Below are 18686 nucleotides of genomic sequence, written 5' to 3'. Positions count from 1 at the left end.
AATGACAGAGAGAGAGAGAGAAGGATAGACAGGGAGAGATAAGGGTAGGGGAAGAGAGGGTGAAGGACAGAGAGAGAGAGAAGGATAGACAGGGAGAGATAAGGGTAGGGGAAGAGAGGGTGAAGGACAGAGAGAGAAGGATAGACAGGGAGAGATAAGGGTAGAGGAAGAGAGGGTGAAGCCCAGAGACAGAGAGAAGGATAGACAGGGAGAGATAAGGGTAGGGGAAGAGAGGGTGAAGGACAGAGAGAGAGAGAAGGATAGACAGGGAGAGATAAGGGTAGGGGAAGAGAGGGTGAAGGACAGAGAGAGAGAGAAGGATAGACAGGGAGATATAAGGGTAGGGGAAGAGAGGGTGAAGGACAGAGAGAGAGAGAAGGATAGACAGGGAGAGATAAGGGTAGGGGAAGAGAGGGTGAATGACAGAGAGAGAGAGAGAAGGATAGACAGGGAGAGATAAGGGTAGGGGAAGAGAGGGTGAAGGACAGAGAGAGAGAGAAGGATAGACAGGGGGAGATAAGGGTAGGGGAAGAGAGGGTGAAGGACAGAGAGAGAGAGAAGGATAGACAGGGAGCGATAAGGGTAGGGGAAGAGAGGGTGAAGGACAGAGCGAGAGAGAAGGATAGACAGGGAGAGATAAGGGTAGGGGAAGAGAGGGTGAAGGACAGAGAGAGAAGGATAGACAGGGAGAGATAAGGGTAGAGGAAGAGAGGGTGAAGCCCAGAGACAGAGAGAAGGATAGACAGGGAGAGATAAGGGTAGGGGAAGAGAGGGTGAAGGACAGAGAGAGAGAGAAGGATAGACAGGGAGAGATAAGGGTAGGGGAAGAGAGGGTGAAGGACAGAGAGAGAGAGAAGGATAGACAGGGAGAGATAAGGGTAGGGGAAGAGAGGGTGATGGACAGAGAGAGAGAGAAGGATAGACAGGGAGAGATAAGGGTAGGGGAAGAGAGGGTGATGGACAGAGAGAGAGAGAAGGATAAACGGGGAGATAAGGGTAGGGGAAGAGAGGGTGAAGGACAGAGAGAGAGAGAAGGATAGACAGGGAGAGATAAGGGTAGGGGAAGAGAGGGTGATGGACAGAGAGAGAGAGAAGGATAGACGGGGAGATAAGGGTAGGGAAGGAGAGGGTGAAGGACAGAGAGAGAGAGAAGGATAGACAGGGAGAGATAAGGGTAGGGGAAGAGAGGGTGAAGGACAGAGAGAGAGAGAAGGATAGACAGGGAGAGATAAGGGTAGGGGAAGAGAGGGTGAAGGACAGAGAGAGAGAGAAGGATAGACAGGGAGCGATAAGGGTAGGGAAGAGAGGGTGAAGGACAGAGAGAGAGAGAAGGATAGACAGGGAGAGATAAGGGTAGGGGAAGAGAGGGTGAAGGACAGAGAGAGAGAGAAGGATAGACAGGGAGAGATAAGGGTAGGGGAAGAGAGGGTGAAGGACAGAGAGAGAGAGAAGGATAGACAGGGAGCGATAAGGGTAGGGGAAGAGAGGGTGAAGGACAGAGAGAGAAGGATAGACAGGGAGAGATAAGGGTAGAGGAAGAGAGGGTGAAGCCCAGAGACAGAGAGACGGATAGACAGGGAGAGATAAGGGTAGGGGAAGAGAGGGTGAAGGACAGAGAGAGAGAGAAGGATAGACAGGGAGAGATAAGGGTAGGGGAAGAGAGGGTGAAGGACAGAGAGAGAGAGAAGGATAGACAGGGAGAGATAAGGGTAGGGGAAGAGAGGGTGATGGACAGAGAGAGAGAGAAGGATAGACAGGGAGAGATAAGGGTAGGGGAAGAGAGGGTGATGGACAGAGAGAGATAGAAGGATAGACGGGGAGATAAGGGTAGGGGAAGAGAGGGTGAAGGACAGAGAGAGAGAGAAGGATAGACAGGGAGAGATAAGGGTAGGGGAAGAGAGGGTGATGGACAGAGAGAGAGAGAAGGATAGACGGGGAGATAAGGGTAGGGAAGGAGAGGGTGAAGGACAGAGAGAGAGAGAAGGATAGACAGGGAGAGATAAGGGTAGGGGAAGAGAGGGTGAAGGACAGAGAGAGAGAGAAGGATAGACAGGGAGAGATAAGGGTATGGACGAGAGGGTGAAGGACAGAGAGAGAGAGAAGCAACATGGAGGAGAGTTGTGTGCATGTGAGGAAAGCATAGTTCCATAGTACCACACAAACACACACATCCATCTTTAGCTGCAGAGCAGGCCAACCACTGTTCTACACAGCAGCAGGTGTAAGCATTCCCATACATCTAGTCTACAGTCTACAGTCTACCATACAGTCTACAGCAGGGGTGTCAAAGTTTTTATTTATTTATTTTTTTCACCTTTATTTAACCAGGTAAGCTAGTTGAGAACAAGTTCTAATTTATAAACTGCGACTTGGTCAATATAAAGCAAAGCAGTGCGACACAAACAACAACACAGAGTTAGACATGGAATAAACAAACATACAGTCAATAATACAATAGAAAAGGTATGGAGGTAAGGTAAGGTATTTGTACAGTATGTACAAATGAGGAAAGATAAGGGAGGTAAGGCAATAAATAGGCCATAGTGGCGAAATAATTACAATATAGCAATTAAACACTGGAGTGATAGATGTGCAGAAGATGAATGTGCAAGTAGAGATACTGGGGTGCAAAGGAGCAAAGTAAATAAAAAGCAGTATGGGGATGAGGTAGTTGGATGGGCTATTTACAGATGGGCTTTGTACAGGTGCAGTGATCTGTGAGCTGCTCTGACAGCTGGTGGTTAAAATTAGTGAGGGATATATGAGTCTCCAGCTTCAGTGATTTTTGCAGTTCGTTCCAGTCATTGGCAGCAGAGAACTGGAAGGAAAGGCAGCCAAAAGAGGAATTGGCTTTGGGGGTGACCAGTGAAATATACCTGCTGGAGCACATGCTACGGGTGAGTGCTGCTATGGTGACCAGTGAGCTGAGATAAGGCGGGGGTTTAACTAGCAAAGACTTATAGATGACCTGGAGCCAGTGGGTTTGGCGACGAATATGAAGCGAGGGCCAGCCAACGAGAGCATACAGGTCGCAGTGGTAGGTAGTATATGGCGCTTGGTGACAAAACGGATGGCACTGTGATAGACTGCATCCAATTTGCTGAGTAGAGTGTTGGAGGCTATTTTGTAAATGACATCGCCAAAGTCAAGGATCGGTAGGATAGTCAGTTTTACGAGGGTATGTTTAGCAGCATGAGTGAAGGATGCTTTGTTGCGAAATTGGACGCTGATTCTAGATTTAATTTTGGATTGGAGATGCTTAATGTGAGTCTGGAAGGAGAGTTTACAGTCTAACCAGACACATAGGTATTTGTAGTTATCCACATATTCTAAGTCAGAACCGTCCAGAGTAGTGATGCTGGACGGGGAGGCAAGTGCGGGCAGCAATTGGTTTGCAGAGCATGCATTTAGTTTTACTATACAACTATACAACCATACAACTCTCCTCGGAAGGAGAGTTGTATGGCATTGAAGCTCGTCTGGATGTTGGTTAACACAGTGTCCAAAGAAGGGCCAAAAGTATACAGAATGGTGTCGTCTGCGTAGAGGTGGATCAAAGAATCACCAGCAGCAAGAGCAACATCATTGATGTTTACAGCGAAGAGAGTCGGCCTGAGAATTTAACCCCCACAGAGACTGCCAGAGGTCCGGACAATAGGCCCTCCGATTTGACACACTGAACTCTGTCTGAGAAGTAGTTGGTGAAACAGGCGAGGCAGTCATTTGAGAAACCAAGGCTGTTGAGTCTGCCGATAAGAATGTGGGGATTGACGGAGTCGAAAACCTTGGCCAGGTCGATGAATACAGCTGCACAGTATTGTCTCTTATCGATGGCGGTTATGATATCATTTAGGACCTTGAGCGTGGCTGAGGTGCACCCATGACAAGCTCTGAAACCAGATTGCATAGCGGAGAAGGTACGATGGGATTCAAAATGATCGGTGATCTGTTTGTTAACTTGGCTTTCAAAGACCTTAGAAAGGCAGGGTAGGATAGATATAGCTCTGTAGCAGTTTGGGTCAAGAGTGTCCCCCCTTTGAAGAGGGGGATGATCGCAGCAGCTTTCCAATCTATGTGGATCTCAGACGATACGAAAGAGAGGTTGAACAGGCCAGTAATAGGGGTTGCAACAATTTTGGCGGATAATTCTAGAAAGAAAGGGTCCAGATTGTCTAGCCCGGCTGATTTGTAGGGGTCCAGATTTTGCAGCTCTTTCAGAACATCAGCTATCTGGATTTGGGTGAAGGAGAAATGGGGAGGCTTGGGCAAGTTGCTGTGGGGGGTGCAGGGCTGTTGACCGGGGTAGGGGTAGCCAGGTGGAAACATGGCCAGCCGTAGAGAAATGCTTATTGAAATTCTCAATTATGGCGGATTTATCGGTGGTGACAGTGTTTCCTAGCCTCAGTTTTTCCATGGAGTGCCTAGTGTCTGCAGGTTTTGGGTTTTTCCTTTCAATTAAGCCCTAGACAACCAGGTGTGGAGAGTTGCTTACTAATTAGTGACCTTAAATCATCAATCAAGTACAAGGAAGGAGCGAAAACCCGCAGATACTTGTCCCTCCGTGGAATGACTTTTCATGTGGTCTACAGTCTACCATTCAGGTAGCCACCACCGTCTACAGTCCCCTGTCCATTATACAGCCAACCATAGAGTCTACAGTCCACCAAACCGTCTACAGTCTACTGTATAGTTTACAGTCTACCATACAGTTTACAGGCTACAGTCTACAGTCTACCATACAGTTTACAATCTACCATACAGTCTACAGTCTACAATATACAGTCTACTATACAGTCTGCAGTCTACCATACAGTCTACAGTCTACAGTCCACCATTCAGTCAGAGGGAATCTGGTTTCTATCTGGGTCTGCTGTATGTGCAGATGATAGATCAGAGGAAAGGTTTGGCACCAGATTAAGAGACTAAGATGATCATCTGAGGGAAGAGAATATCTCCAGCTGGTTACAACAGTCAGTCAGTTGATGTCTGCGTCCCAAATGGGTACCGAGTCAGTGTGTGGGGGTACACTGGAGTGATAAATGTGCAGAGGATGAATGTGCAAGTAGAGATACTGGGGTGCAAAGGAGCAAAATAAATAAATAACAGTATGGGGATGAGGTAGTTGGATGGGCTATTTAGTTAGTTGAGGTAATTTGTACATGGAGGTGGGGTGAAGTGACTATGCATAGAAAATAAACAGCAAGTAGCAAAAGGAAATTGTCCGGTGGTGATTTTATTTATTGTTCAGCAGTCTTATGGCTTGGGGGTAGAAGCTGTTGAGGAGGCTTTTGGTCCTAGACTTGGCGCTCCGGTACCGCTTGCCGTGCGGTAGCAGAGAAAACAGTCTATAACTTGGGTGACTGGAGTCTCTGACAATGTTATGGGCTTTCCTCTGACACCGCCTATTGTATAGGTCCTGGATGGCAGGGAGCTTGGCCTCAGTGATGTACTGGGCTGTTCGCACTATCCTCTGTCGCAACTTACGGTCAGATGCCAAGCAGTTGCCATACCAGGCGTTGATACAACCAGTCAGGATGCTCTCGATGGGGCAGCTGTAGAAGCTTTTGAGGATCTGGGGACCCATGCCAAATATTTTCAGTCTCCCGAGGGTGAAAAGGATATGTCTTGCCCTCTTCACGACTGTCTTGGTATGTTTGGACCATGATAGTTCGTTGGTGATGTGGACACCAAGGAACTTGAAACTCTCGACCCGCTCCACTACAGCCCCATCGATGTTAATGGGGGCCTGTTTGGCCCGCCTTTTCCTGTAGTCCACGATCAGCTCCTTTGTCTTGCTCACATTGAGGGAGAGGTTGTTGTCCTGGCACCACACTGCCAGTTCTCTGACCCCCTCCCTATAGGCCGTCTGATCGTTGTTGGTGATCAGGCCTACCACTGTTGTGTAGTCAGTGGGCCATGTGAGCCATGACCAGCCTTCAAAGCACTTCACGGCTACCGATGTGAGTGCCACGGGGGAGTAATCATTTAGTCAGGTTACCTTCGCTTCCTTGGGCACAGGGACTATGGGGGTCTGCTTGAAACATGTAGGTATTACAGACTCGGTCAGGGAGACGTTGAAAATCTCAGTGAAGACACTTGCCAGTTGGTCTGCGCACGCTTTGAGTACACATCCTGGTAATCCGTCTGGCCCCGCGGCTTTGTGAATGTTGACCTGTTTAAACGTTTTGTTCACATCAGCTACCGAGAGCGTTATCACACTGTCATTGGGAACAGCTGGCGCTCTCATGCATGCTTCGGTGTTGCTTGCTTCGAAGCGAGCACATGAGACATTTAGCTTGTCTGGTAGGCTCGCGTCACTGGGTAGCTCACAGCTGGGTTTCCCTTAGTAGTCCGTAATAGTTTTCAAGCCCTCCCACAGCCGACGAGCGTCAGAGCCAGTGTAGTAGGATTCAATCTTAATCCTGTATTGACGCTTTGCTTCCTTGATGGTTCGTCTGAGGGCAAAGCGGGATTTCTTATAAGTGTCCGGATCAGTCTTCCGCTCCTTGAAAGCAGCAGCTCTAGCCTTTAGCTCAATGCAGATATTGCCTGTAATCCATGGCTTCTGGTTGACATATGTACGTACAGTCACTGTGGGGACGACGGCGGCAATGCACTTATTGATGAAGCCGATGACTGAGGTGGTGTACTCCTCAATGCCATTGGATGAATCCAGTCTGTGCTAGCAAAACAGTCCTGTAGTGTAGCATCCACGTCATCTGACCACTTCCGTATTGAGCCAGTCACTGGTACTTCCTGCTTTAGTTTTTGCGTGTAAGCAGGAATCAGGAGGATAGAATTATGGTCAGATTTGCTAAATGGAGGGCAGGGGAGAGCTTTGTATGTATCTGTGTGTGTGGAGTAAAGGTGGTCTAGGAATTCGTTTTTTCTTTGGTTGCACATGTGACATGCTGGTAAAAATTTGGTAAAACTGGTTTAAGTTTGCCTGCATTAAAATCCCTGGACACTAGGAGTGCCGCTTCTGGGTGAGCATTTTCTTCTTTGCTTATGGCCTTATAGAGTTGGTTGAGAGCGGTCTTAGTGCAGCATCGGTTTGTGGTGGTAAATAGAAATACAGTTTTTAATGTCCCGTTGGTAGGATCATCTTAATCGTAGGTCATCAATTTTATTTTCCAATGATTGCACGTTTGCAAGAAGAAGGGATAGCAGTGGGAGTTTACTCGCTCGCCAACGGATTCTTAGAAGGCTGCCCAATCTGTGGCCCCTTTTCCTGCATCTTTTCTTCACGCAAAAGGCGTGGATCGTGGCCTGTTCCAGTGACAGCAGGATATCCTTCTCATCGGACTCGTTAAAGGAAAAAGTTTATTCCAGTCCGCGGTAAGTAATCGCAGTTCTGATGTCCAGAAGTTATTTTCAGTCATAAGAGACGATTGCAGCAACATTATGTACACAATAAGCAAAAACACAAGTTACACAAAACGCTACAAAACTAACAAAATAGCACAATTGGTTGGGAGAATGTAAAACATCAGCCATGTTCTTCGGCGCCATCTTTGCATATGGCTCTGGTCAAAAGTAGTGCACTAATTAGGGGAAAAGGTGCCATTCTGGACGCAACATAATATCTGTCCAAAACGGACTCTTAAATAAATACCCAACAATACTGGGGTCACTATTCGCTCTGAGTCCCTCTTTATTGCTTTTTGACATTTACTCTGGATGCTGGACAATAAGGCGTATCGGTGTGTGTATGTGTGTATCTATGTGTCTATTTGTGTGTGTGTGTGTGTGTGTGTGTGTGTGTGTGTGTGTGTGTGTGTGTGTGTGTGTGTGTGTGTGTGTGTGTGTGTGTGTGTGTGTGAGTGTGAGTTTGAGACAATAAGGTGTATCGGTGTGTGTATGTGTGTGTATGTATGTGTGTGTATGTGTCTGTCTATGTGTGTGTGTGTGTGTGTGTGTGTGTGTGTGTGTGTGTGTGTGTGTGTGTGTGTGTGTGTGTGTGTGTGTGTGTGTGTGTGTGTTTGAGACAATAAGGTGTATCGGTGTGTGTATGTGTGTGTATGTGTGTGTATGTATGTGTGTGTATGTGTCTGTCTATGTGTGTGTATGTGTGTGTGTGTGTGTGTGTATGTGTCTGTCTGTGTGTGTGTGTGTGTGTGTGTGTGTGTGTGTGTGTGTGTGTGTGTGTGTGTGTGTGTGTGTGTGTGTGTGTGTGTGTTTCTTAAGTGTGTGCACATCTTATAAAGAAGCTTTACAATTTCTCTCTAAGGCGTATCGGTCTGTGTGTGGGTGTATGTGTGTGTATGTGTGTGTGTATGTTTTTGTGTGTTTGTCTGGGACAATAAAGTGTTTGAGACAATAAGGTGTATCGGTGTGTGTATGTGTGTGTATGTGTGTGTATGTATGTGTGTGTATGTGTCTGTCTATGTGTGTGTATGTGTGTGTGTGTGTGTGTGTATGTGTCTGTCTGTGTGTGTGTGTGTGTGTGTGTGTGTGTGTGTGTGTGTGTGTGTGTGTGTGTGTGTGTGTGTGTGTGTGTGTGTGTGTGTTTCTTAAGTGTGTGCACATCTTATAAAGAAGCTTTACAATTTCTCTCTAAGGCGTATCGGTCTGTGTGTGGGTGTATGTGTGTGTATGTGTGTGTGTATGTTTTTGTGTGTTTGTCTGGGACAATAATGCGTATCGGTCTGTGTGTGGGTGTATGTGTGTGTATGTGTGTGTGTATGTTTTTGTGTGTGTGTCTGGGACAATAAGGTGTATCGGCCTCCCAGCCAAGAGTCACGCTTGGCTCACCATAACCATGTTAGTTAATACAGCCTGGCTTTCTCATGCTTACTGGGATTTTGCGCCACACTCACCACAAACACACAAAACAGTATTCCCTCCCTCTGAGGCCTTTCATCCTGGTCCAGACTGTGATTAAGACACACACTCCTCTTCTCACATCTCCCTATCTCTCTCTCTCTCTCTCTAACACACACACACTTCTCTCTTGAAGAAGAAAGACCAACAAGAGATTCTTGTAGTCTATAGATCTGCAGTAAATACACCTACATTGACCTCTATAGAGTACCATTGTATGAGTCATAATACCCATAAAACAAGGAAATGGTTCCAATCGTTTTTCCACCGGTAATGTTTCCCATAGGGATTTTTAGAAACACTTAAAAGAAGGGCTGTGTTTCATGTAGCCTTACCCTGGAGTGACATTTTGATAACTGTGTAAATCTCTCTAGGACAAGGTGACTTTTATCAATATATTTCCCCTTCAAAATAAAATGCTAATTAGCTGCTAATGTGGCTATCATAGTACAAATGCATGATGATCTGGACGAGGCAAAGGTAAAAATCTCTGTGTGAACTATTAACTACATTTAGTAATGAATAAATTGGCAAAATTTCATTAAATTGAAAATTCTGTGAACTGTTTTACATTGACACAATACTTGTTAGCAAAGGTGTCAGCTAGAGATGACGAGCAGGAACAACACCTGTTAGCAAAGGTGTCAGTTAGAGATGACGAGCAGGAACAATACCTGTTAGCAAAGGTGTCAGTTAGAGATGACGAGCAGGAACAATACCTGTTAGCAAAGGTGTCCGTTAGAGATGACGAGCAGGAACAATACCTGTTAGCAAAGGTGTCAGTTAGAGATGACGAGCAGGAACAATACCTGTTAGCAAAGGTGTCCGTTAGAGATGACGAGCAGGAACAATACCTGTTAGCAAAGGTGTCAGTTAGAGGTGACGAGCAGGAACAATACCTGTTAGCAAAGGTGTCAGTTAGAGGTGACGAGCAGGAACAATACCTGTTAGCAAAGGTGTCAGTTAGAGATGACGAGCAGGAACAATACCTGTTAGCAAAGGTGTCAGTTAGAGGTGACGAGCAGGAACAATACCTGTTAGCAAAGGTGTCAGTTAGAGGTGACGAGCAGGAACAATACCTGTTAGCAAAGGTGTCAGTTAGAGGTGACGAGCAGGAACAATACCTGTTAGCAAAGGTGTCAGTTAGAGATGACGAGCAGGAACAATACCTGTTAGCAAAGGTGTCAGTTAGAGGTGACGAGCAGGAACAATACCTGTTAGCAAAGGTGTCAGTTAGAGATGACGAGCAGGAACAATACCTGTTAGCAAAGGTGTCAGTTAGAGATGACGAGCAGGAACAATACCTGTTAGCAAAGGTGTCAGTTAGAGATGACGAGCAGGAACAATACCTGTTAGCAAAGGTGTCAGTTGGAGATGACGAGCAGGAACAATACCTACTAGCAAAGGTGTCAGTTAGAGGTGACGAGCAGGAACAATATCTGTTAGCAAAGGTGTCAGTTGGAGATGACGAGCAGGAACAATACCTACTAGCAAAGGTGTCCGTTAGAGATGACATGCAGGAGCTTGCAGGGATTTGTAAACTTGCATGATGTCTACTTTGATGCTAATTAGCATGTTCGAATCTGAGAGTAAATAGAGCCGAATATATTGATAAAAGTCACTTTATCCTAGAGAGATTTACATAGTTATCAAAATGTCACACCAGGGTAAGTCTACACAAAACACAGCCCTTCTTTTAAGTGTTTCTAAAATTCCTTATTGGAAAAATGAATGGTGGAAAAACGATTGGAACCATTTCCCTGTTTGACCGCTAGGTTTTATGGGTATTATGGCACCTCCACTGTGGGGAGGTGCCATGACTAATCAAATGTCTTCTATACTGAATAATAACCTCAGAAGGTCATGGGAATTTCTATTGATATGATGACTCGTCTATATCGTTTCATTGTACAAAATGTTCTGTCTTTTCTTAGCTTTGCCGTGACATTGGGTGGCTTTAATGACGTGGTTCTCATTGGTACCGCGTGGTACTTGTTATGTGGTCAAAGTTAAACTAACATCAACAACCAGCCAGAGAGAGATCATTCCAACTTTCTGACCTGTAACACACTGGTCTAGAATGAGACGTGACTGGAATGTCTTTAATTGTGTGGAAAATGATGCGCGCATGGATAGGGCCAGAAGACTTTGTCATGATTCTGATTTGTCAGATACCTAGCAACAATGACAAGAAGCTTCCATGTGGGGAATCATGGGTGGCTTGTTTCAGCTGGTTGTATCTTGTTTTTGAAACCATGTCTTGTTTAGAGGTGTTTTGACTGACTATGCTAATATGGCTAAAATTCGCTAGCTCGCTAACCAACTGCAACGATGCATTTGAGAGACAAAAAGTGCTCATTGTGCAAATGTATTTATATTTTCAATAAACATTTGGAGACTAAATATAGTTTACATGTTGTCAACAATCTAAACCAACCCTGTGTGTTTTACCCCATAGCTAAGCACACATCGGTTTTGTTGCTAAACAACCAACCTGTCTATATAGTGCACTACTTTTGACCAGAGCCCTATGAGCCCCGGTCAAAAGTAGTGCACTTAATAGGGAATAGAGTACCATTTGGGATTCCTCCTGTATGATTTGGATATTCCAGAGAAGGTGAGCAAACAGGGTGAAATGTGAATGCTTGGTACTGTTGCATTGACGTAATAATCACGTTAGAACAGCTACACAGTGGCACTGACAGAAGGGGGTGGGGGCTGATAAAATCATTCAAATGAATGGTTCATACACACTGTCTTGTAAACACACACACACACACACCATCTCCCAGTCTCCATTCCTTTTACAGAGAGTGACACCGGGGCCTTTGTTTTCCTGAGCTCAGTACTTCAGTCTGAAGCAGGAAGTGAAGAGCTCCCTGCTAACCAGCACTTCCTGCCACTCAAGAGTGATACTACTAGTGATACTGAGGCTGGTGTGTGTGTGTGTGTGTGTGTGTGTGTGTGTGTGTGTGTGTGTGTGTGTGTGTGTGTGTGTGTGTGTGTGTGTGCGACAGAGCTCACAGCTACAGCACTGGTAACCTCTGTAAACAGACATCACACAGGTCTCCCTCAAGACATACAAAGAAACAGACACCGTATTAATGTTGTTTTAAAACGGCGGTAGAGAAAGAGGGACTGTAATGAAAACAAAGGAAACAAAAGAGGCTGAAGAGGAGAGGAGAGGGGGAGGTGAAAGGAAAGATAGAAACAGATAGATGTTCAAGGGAAGAGAAAGTGAAGGAGAGAGAGAGAATAAACTAAACGACAAAGGAGAAAGGGGGACTGGTACAGGACATGAGACTGACTCTAAAAGAAAATAACCAAGAGAAAGAAAGACAAAAGTGAGAAAGGAGGGAGTGGCATGAAAATGGTAGGTGGAAAAGCATGAAGTTGAGCATCAAGGGTTCAACTTTAAACAAGTAAAAGAGAAGATAAGTGATGAAAGACAAGGGAGAGCTAGGAAGGAGAGAGAGCTAGTTGGAAAAGACCTGGGAGATTGATAGTGGGAGAACAGGGAGAGGGAGTAACAGATGGAAAACTGGGGGTGGTAAAAACTGAAGTAGCAAGGGATGGACTAGAGAGGTAGATAGTGATGAAGGGAGAGCAGGGGAAAGGAGAGAGTGATGGAGAGCAGGTGAGGCGAGGTAGCGAGTAAGGGAGAGTAAGGGGAAGGAGAGAGGGAAGGAGGGAGAGCAGGGGGAATGAGAGAACGAGAGCAGGGGAAAGGAGAGAAGGAGGGAGGGATAACAGAGGGCAGGGAAGAGTGGGGGAGGGAGGGAGAGCCGGAGAAAGGAGAGGGAGGGGTAGCAGAGGGAAGGAGAAAGTGAGGGAGGGAGAATAGGGGAAAGGAGAAAGGGTGGGAGGGAGAGCAGAGGGAAGGAGAAAGTGAGGGAGGGAGAGCAGGGGAAAGGAGAAAGGGAGGGATAGCAGAGGGAAGAAGAGAGTGAGGGGGGAGAGCAGGGGAAAGGAGAGAGTGAGGGAGGGAGAGCAGGGGAAAGGAGAGAGCGTTGGAGAGCTGAATAGAGAAGGGGAGACACAGTTCCAGGAATGTTACTCCCTATGGGGGGGTTGTAGGGTTATGGAGGAATATGTTTGTAAAGAGGAGGAGTGGGGTCCGGGGGGGGGGGGGGGGGTCGAATTATGAGTGCGTGTGTGTGAGTGCGTGTGTAAGAAGGAGAAAGACTTGAGATGGCCAGCTAGTGGAATATAGCAGCACAGTAGCAAACACACACACCAAGATAGCTAACAATAGATTATGTTCTGAGCATAATATGGTTCATGATCATGAATGATTAACAAGGTACTCAAGCAAAACCACAAGATACTGTCAGTGTGTGTGGCTACTATCAGATACACAACATGACCAAAAGTATGTGGACACCTGCTCATTGAACATCTCATTCCAAAATTATGGGCATTAATATGGAGTTGGTCCCCCTTTGCTGCTATAACAGCATCCACTCTTCTGGGAAGGCTTTCAACTAGATGTTGGAACATTGCGGCAGGGACTTGCTTCCATTCAGTCACAAAATGATTAGTGAAGTCAGGCACTGATGTTGGGCTATTAGGCCTGGCTTGCAGTCTGTGTGCCAATTCATCCCAAAGGTTCTCGATGGGGTTGAGGTCAGGGCTCTGTGCAGGCCAGTCAAGTTCTTCCACAACGATATTGACAAACCATTTCTGTATGGACCTCACTTTCTGCACGGGGGCATTGTCATGCTGAAACAGGAAAGGGCCTTCCCCAAACTGTTGCCACAAATATGGAAGCACAGAATCGTCTAAAATGTCATTGTATGATGTAGCGTTAAGATTTCCCTTCACTGGAACTAAGGGGCCTAGCCCGAACAAAGACAAACAGCCCCAGACCATTAATCCTCCTCCACCAAAAATTACAGTTGGCACTATGCATTCAGGCAAACCCAGATTCGTCCGTCGGACTGCCAGATGGTGAAGCGTGATTCATCACTCCAGAGAACGTGTTTCCACTGCTCAAGAGTCCACTGGCAGTGAGCTTTACACCACTCCAGCAGATGCTTAGCATTGCGCATGGTGATCTTAGGCTTGTGTGTGGCTGCTCGGCCATGGAAATCCATTTTATGAAGCGCCCGATGAACAGCTCTTGTGCTGACGTTGCTTCCAGAGGCAGTTTGGAACTCGGTAGTGAGTGTTGCAAACAAGGACTGACAATTTGAATGCATTACGCGCTTCAGCGGTCCCGTTCTGTGGGTGGCCTACCACTTGCCAGCTGAGCCGTTGTTGCTCCTAGACGTTTCCACTTTACAATAACAGCACTTACAGTTGACTGGGGCAGCTCTAGCAGGGCAGAAGTTAAATGAATTGACTTGTTGGAAAGGTGGCATCTGATGACAGTGCCAAGTTGAAAGTCACTGAGCTTTCCAGTAAGGCCATTCTACTTTCGATGTTTGTCTGTGGAGATTGCATGGTGGTGTGCTCGAATTTATATACTTGTCAGCAACGGGTGTGGTTGAAATAGTCAATTCCACTAATCGAAGGGGGGTCCACATACTTTTGTATATATAGTGTATAAACCACACCTACACACTACAGCTTTTACTGAGAGAGAGACAGAGAGAGAGAGAGAGAGAGAGAGAGAGAGAGAGAGAGAGAGAGAGAGAGAGAGAGAGAAAGAGAGGTGCAGATTAAAAATGCAGATTATGTGTTAGTGTGCATGCATGTCAACAAGACCAATGTTTGTCACAACCTGAATCTTTCAGCTTTATTTGACAACCATATATCTGTAGAGTATATATTCAGTATGTGGTTTCTGTATAGAGAACTCAAAGTAGATAATAAAGTATCAAGTATTCAATTGTGAGTTAGAGTCACGCCTATTTCCATATGATTTTTTTTATCATGCTGGTTGAGCATCTTCTACTCCTCTCCAGTTGTATGCAAAGATAACATTTTCTTTGTGGATTCTAAGTCTATTATCTCTCCTGTCTGGTTAACAGGCATTATAATAGATCCTCTTTCAGTCTGTACAGAACAGATCCCACACAATACAGCCAGGCCCAGACAATATAATACACGCCCAGCCCAGACACATAACCTAACCATGGCTCAGCCTACCTCCCACCAAAACAATATCCCAGTCAGCTAAGTATGCCACTGCCACTCGATCCACCATCCTGGCTCTGTACAGCTCCAGTCTCCAAGGAGAACAGACAGGAAGCACAGGGCTGGGTGGTGACTGGCCAACCTTTAGGGCTCCATGTGGCCCCAGCATGTTCTCTGAGGAGTTACTGTAACTGGACAGCTGACAGCTAGGGGTCACAGCTAATGAGGGTCAGAGGTTCATGACCTAGCTGTCAAACGGTGACAGTGGAGTGAAAGTTATAGCAGACAGGGCCAGCACAACACACCCTCATAGAGGACCATGTATTCATTATTATTCCATTCTATTTATATCTGCTGCTAGGCTTATCCCACAAAATCTGCACACACTATACAGTACAAAGTGAAAGACTTGGAGACAGACACATTGGTTGTTATGGTTACAGAGGATGTAAGTGACAGAGGGAGGGATAGTTGAGGGGAGATGCAAATAGTGCCTGTCTGGTGTGTGTTGTTGTGTAGACATGAGGCCAAGTGATCTACACCACCAGGTTCTATGTAATAGACAAGTAGTACACGACTGTCACTAACATTTAGGTTGTGTCCCCAATGGCATCTTTTCCATATATAGTGCATTACTTTTGAGCAGAACCCTATGGGCTCTGGTCAAAAGTAGTACACTATATAGGGAATAGGGTGCCATTTGGGACGTTGACTTATACTCACTCTCTCCCTCTATCTTGTCAGGGTTGCGGCTCCACGCTATCTGTCTAGTGTCCTGTCGTATCTGGAAGGTCCTCCTCTCCGGTCGCTGGGACTTCTTCTGGTAGAACACGGTCATGACCGTTCCAATCTCCAGGCTGTGGAGGATGCGGGTGCCCTCCTCGGACCAGTCCAGCATGCGGGATGTGGTGGCCGGGCCCGTACCGGGTCCATTAGTAGTGGTCTCATCCCGGTCCCCGTTGACGCTACTGCTGCTGCTGAACCTGGCTGCACACATCTTCACTGCATGTGTAGTTTCAACAGAGTTTAGAAGTTAGAGAAAGGGAGAAGGTAGTTACAGTCACATTCCGTTGCCTGGATACAAGGACATGTCACAGAGGCTTAGTGATTTCAACTTGTTGTGGTTTCAGAGTTAGGGAAAATGATGTTGTATTCCTTCAACTCGGCCTAAAATCGATGGAGGGCGAGGACCACAGTTATCCAGTTATCCTTAGTTACATGCATTGGTGGCCAGGGTGAATAGGTCATTGCCAATCCAATGGCAAAATGAGAGAAATGAAAAACAGTAATAACTAATCAACAATGGAAGTAATTAATAACAGTGTAATACCTTTAACAAACACTTCCAGTTGTAGGTTATTATTATAAAGAATAAAACCCAGTTTTCCATCCCATAATTTACACCTCTAAAATTAGCAGTAGGCCATGAGCATGAAGCTGGAATTCGAGACAACTGTATCCATCATTTCTAGAAGTAAGGATGCTCCTCCATCCAGGATGTGATTTATTCTCCAGTCTACTTTCTGGGGGAGTGGATGGATCCCAGTGTTATCCTTTCCAGATGCTTCTGGCAGAAACACAAAAAGATCAGACCAAGGGCCAGAGAAGTAAAGAGAGGCAAAGCTGTTCCCCTCATTGCCCGTTGGACTCGGGTTTCCACCCAGGGTTCACGTTGGGCTGGCCCGTGGTTAATTTATGCACTAGTAAAATTAATGCACAGTCCAGTCCGGTCCACTCGGCGGGTAGATCGGTTACAGACAGACAGACAGCCCTGCCCCTGGATCCAGCACAGGCGCACACACACAGTGTCACACACACATCTCTGCCTCCCTGCCTGAGAATCAGTCCGTGTTACGGGAGCGACACATACATTCAGTTTCAATTATGTAACGATAAAAGACAAGTGGGCTGCCCAATGTGTTTGAGGCCGTCCGTGAAACAAATCACACCGCTATGGACCGAGCGGCGCTCGATTGGCGCAGTCAGGAGCGCGTGGATACCGGAGACTGGAGCGGCGGTGCGAGACCAGTGCGTTCCGTCCAGGCAGACCATTCCGCTCTCCCTCACACCCACGGCGGACACATTTCCCGGCACAGGCCGCCGAGAAGCACTGCTCCGCGGTTCATGCCCCTCCTAAAGAAACCATATCCTTCAGTACAAGATAAGAGTGAAGATTAGTCTTCTCGGTGACCGCCGGTGCAATTACAACCGTTGGTCTGTCAGTCTGCCTGTGTGCGTCCTCCTCTCCTCTCTGCGAGAGACGTCTTTAGAGGAAATTAAGGCTAGCAGACCGGAAAAGCTTTTAGCTGGATTTTTTTCTTCTACTTGTGCTGTAGCCCATAGAAGAAAGATGGGGGGAGTGGAGAGAGAGAGAGAGAGCAGGGCTGGGAACGGGAACCGAGAGGGGGAGGAAGAGAGAGTGAGAGGTGATATGGTGGAGAAACGGCGACATCCGCGGGCTTTGAGGAGAGGTGCAGCATTGTCTGCAAGAGCTCTGATCAATCAGAATAACAGTTCAAAGTGATGTGACTGAGCCAGAGGGTCAGAAGTCAGGGGTTAAGAGTAGGTGATTGGAGTTAGTCTAGGGTCAGAAGTGTGATATTTTGTGCCTGGACTAATGAAATGGCTTAGTCCTAAATACGGCAAAAAGCCAGTCTAAAGCAGGGGTGGCAAACTCATTCCATGGAAGGCCTAGTGGCTGCAGGGTTTTGCTTTTTCCTTGCAATAAAGACAACCAGGTGAGGAAAGTTCCTTACTAAGTAGTGCCTCAATACATCAATCATGTGCAAGGGGGGAGCGAAAGCAAGCAGACACTGGGCTCTCCATGAAATGAGTTTGACACGTGGTCTAAAGAGTGCTTTACCCATGGTTTTACAGGATGACTGTCTGTGGAGTTTTAGGGAGTAATGGTTGCTTAAGTTGACAGTTGAATGCTGTCTTTCATTGTTTTGAATACAGTGCTTGTGTTTGGAAAGCTCCATTATACACTGAGTATATGAAATATTAAGAACACCTGCTCTTTCCGTGACATGGACTGACCAGGTGAAAGCTATGATCCCTTATTGATGTAACTTGTTAAATCCACTTCAATCAGTGTAGATGAAGGGGAGGAGACAGGTTAAAGAAGGATATTTAATCCATCTGCGATATGGATTGTGTATGTGTGCCATTCAGAGGGTGAATGGGCAAGACAAAAGATTTAAGTGCCTTTGAACTGGGTATGGTAGTAGGTGCCAGGCACACTGGTTTGTGTCAAGAACTGCAACGCTGCTGGGGTTTTCATGCTCATCAGTTTCCTGTGTGAAACAAAACTGGTCCACCACCCAAAAGACATCCAACCAACTTGAAACAACTGTGGGAAGCATTGGAGTCAACATGGGCCAGCATCGCTATGGAACGCTTTCGACACCTTGTAGAGTCCATGCTCTGACAATATGAGGCTGTTGTGAGGGCAAAAAGGGGGGAGGGGGGGGGGGGGTGCAACTCAATATTAGGAAGGTGTGTTTGGTATACGCATTGTTTATGCTAGACTAAGGCATATTCATAGTGTGTGTGTGTTTTGACAGATGAACGATGCTAGTGTCTGTGTGTGGGAGGAGGCAGTCTGAGATGACATCACAGCTGTGCTATAGTCTAATCACATCCACATGTCAGCTGGGTGTGTCTCCTCCACTCCTGCCAATGGCCAGCCAACAGCCAATCACAATGCATGGAACACCCTCCCATTTTATGAGAATGGGGAGCCGGAAGGAGTGTATTATATGGTGTGTGTGTGTGTGTAT

The 18686-nt window shown here is 46.4% G+C and overlaps 1 protein-coding gene across 1 annotated transcript in view; it reads right to left on the bottom strand.

The window, feature by feature from the left end:
* The window catches only part of LOC139409434 (1-phosphatidylinositol 4,5-bisphosphate phosphodiesterase gamma-1-like), a 65006-nt gene extending 47849 nt beyond the window's left edge, over positions 1 to 17157 (bottom strand). Inside the window, exon 1 of the mRNA XM_071154589.1 lies at positions 15628 to 17157. Within this exon, the coding sequence (XP_071010690.1) occupies positions 15628 to 15901 (274 nt within the window). The 5' untranslated portion in view covers positions 15902 to 17157. The remainder of the gene's footprint in view (positions 1 to 15627) is intronic.
* Between the last annotated feature and the right edge of the window lie 1529 nt (positions 17158 to 18686).

The sequence above is a fragment of the Oncorhynchus clarkii genome, chromosome 5 (assembly GCF_045791955.1).
Source record: "Oncorhynchus clarkii lewisi isolate Uvic-CL-2024 chromosome 5, UVic_Ocla_1.0, whole genome shotgun sequence".
In the NCBI taxonomy this organism is placed as follows: Eukaryota; Metazoa; Chordata; class Actinopteri; order Salmoniformes; family Salmonidae; genus Oncorhynchus; species Oncorhynchus clarkii.
Note: the sequence above shows the minus strand (reverse complement) of the source record. Positions and strands in the feature narration are given on the sequence as shown.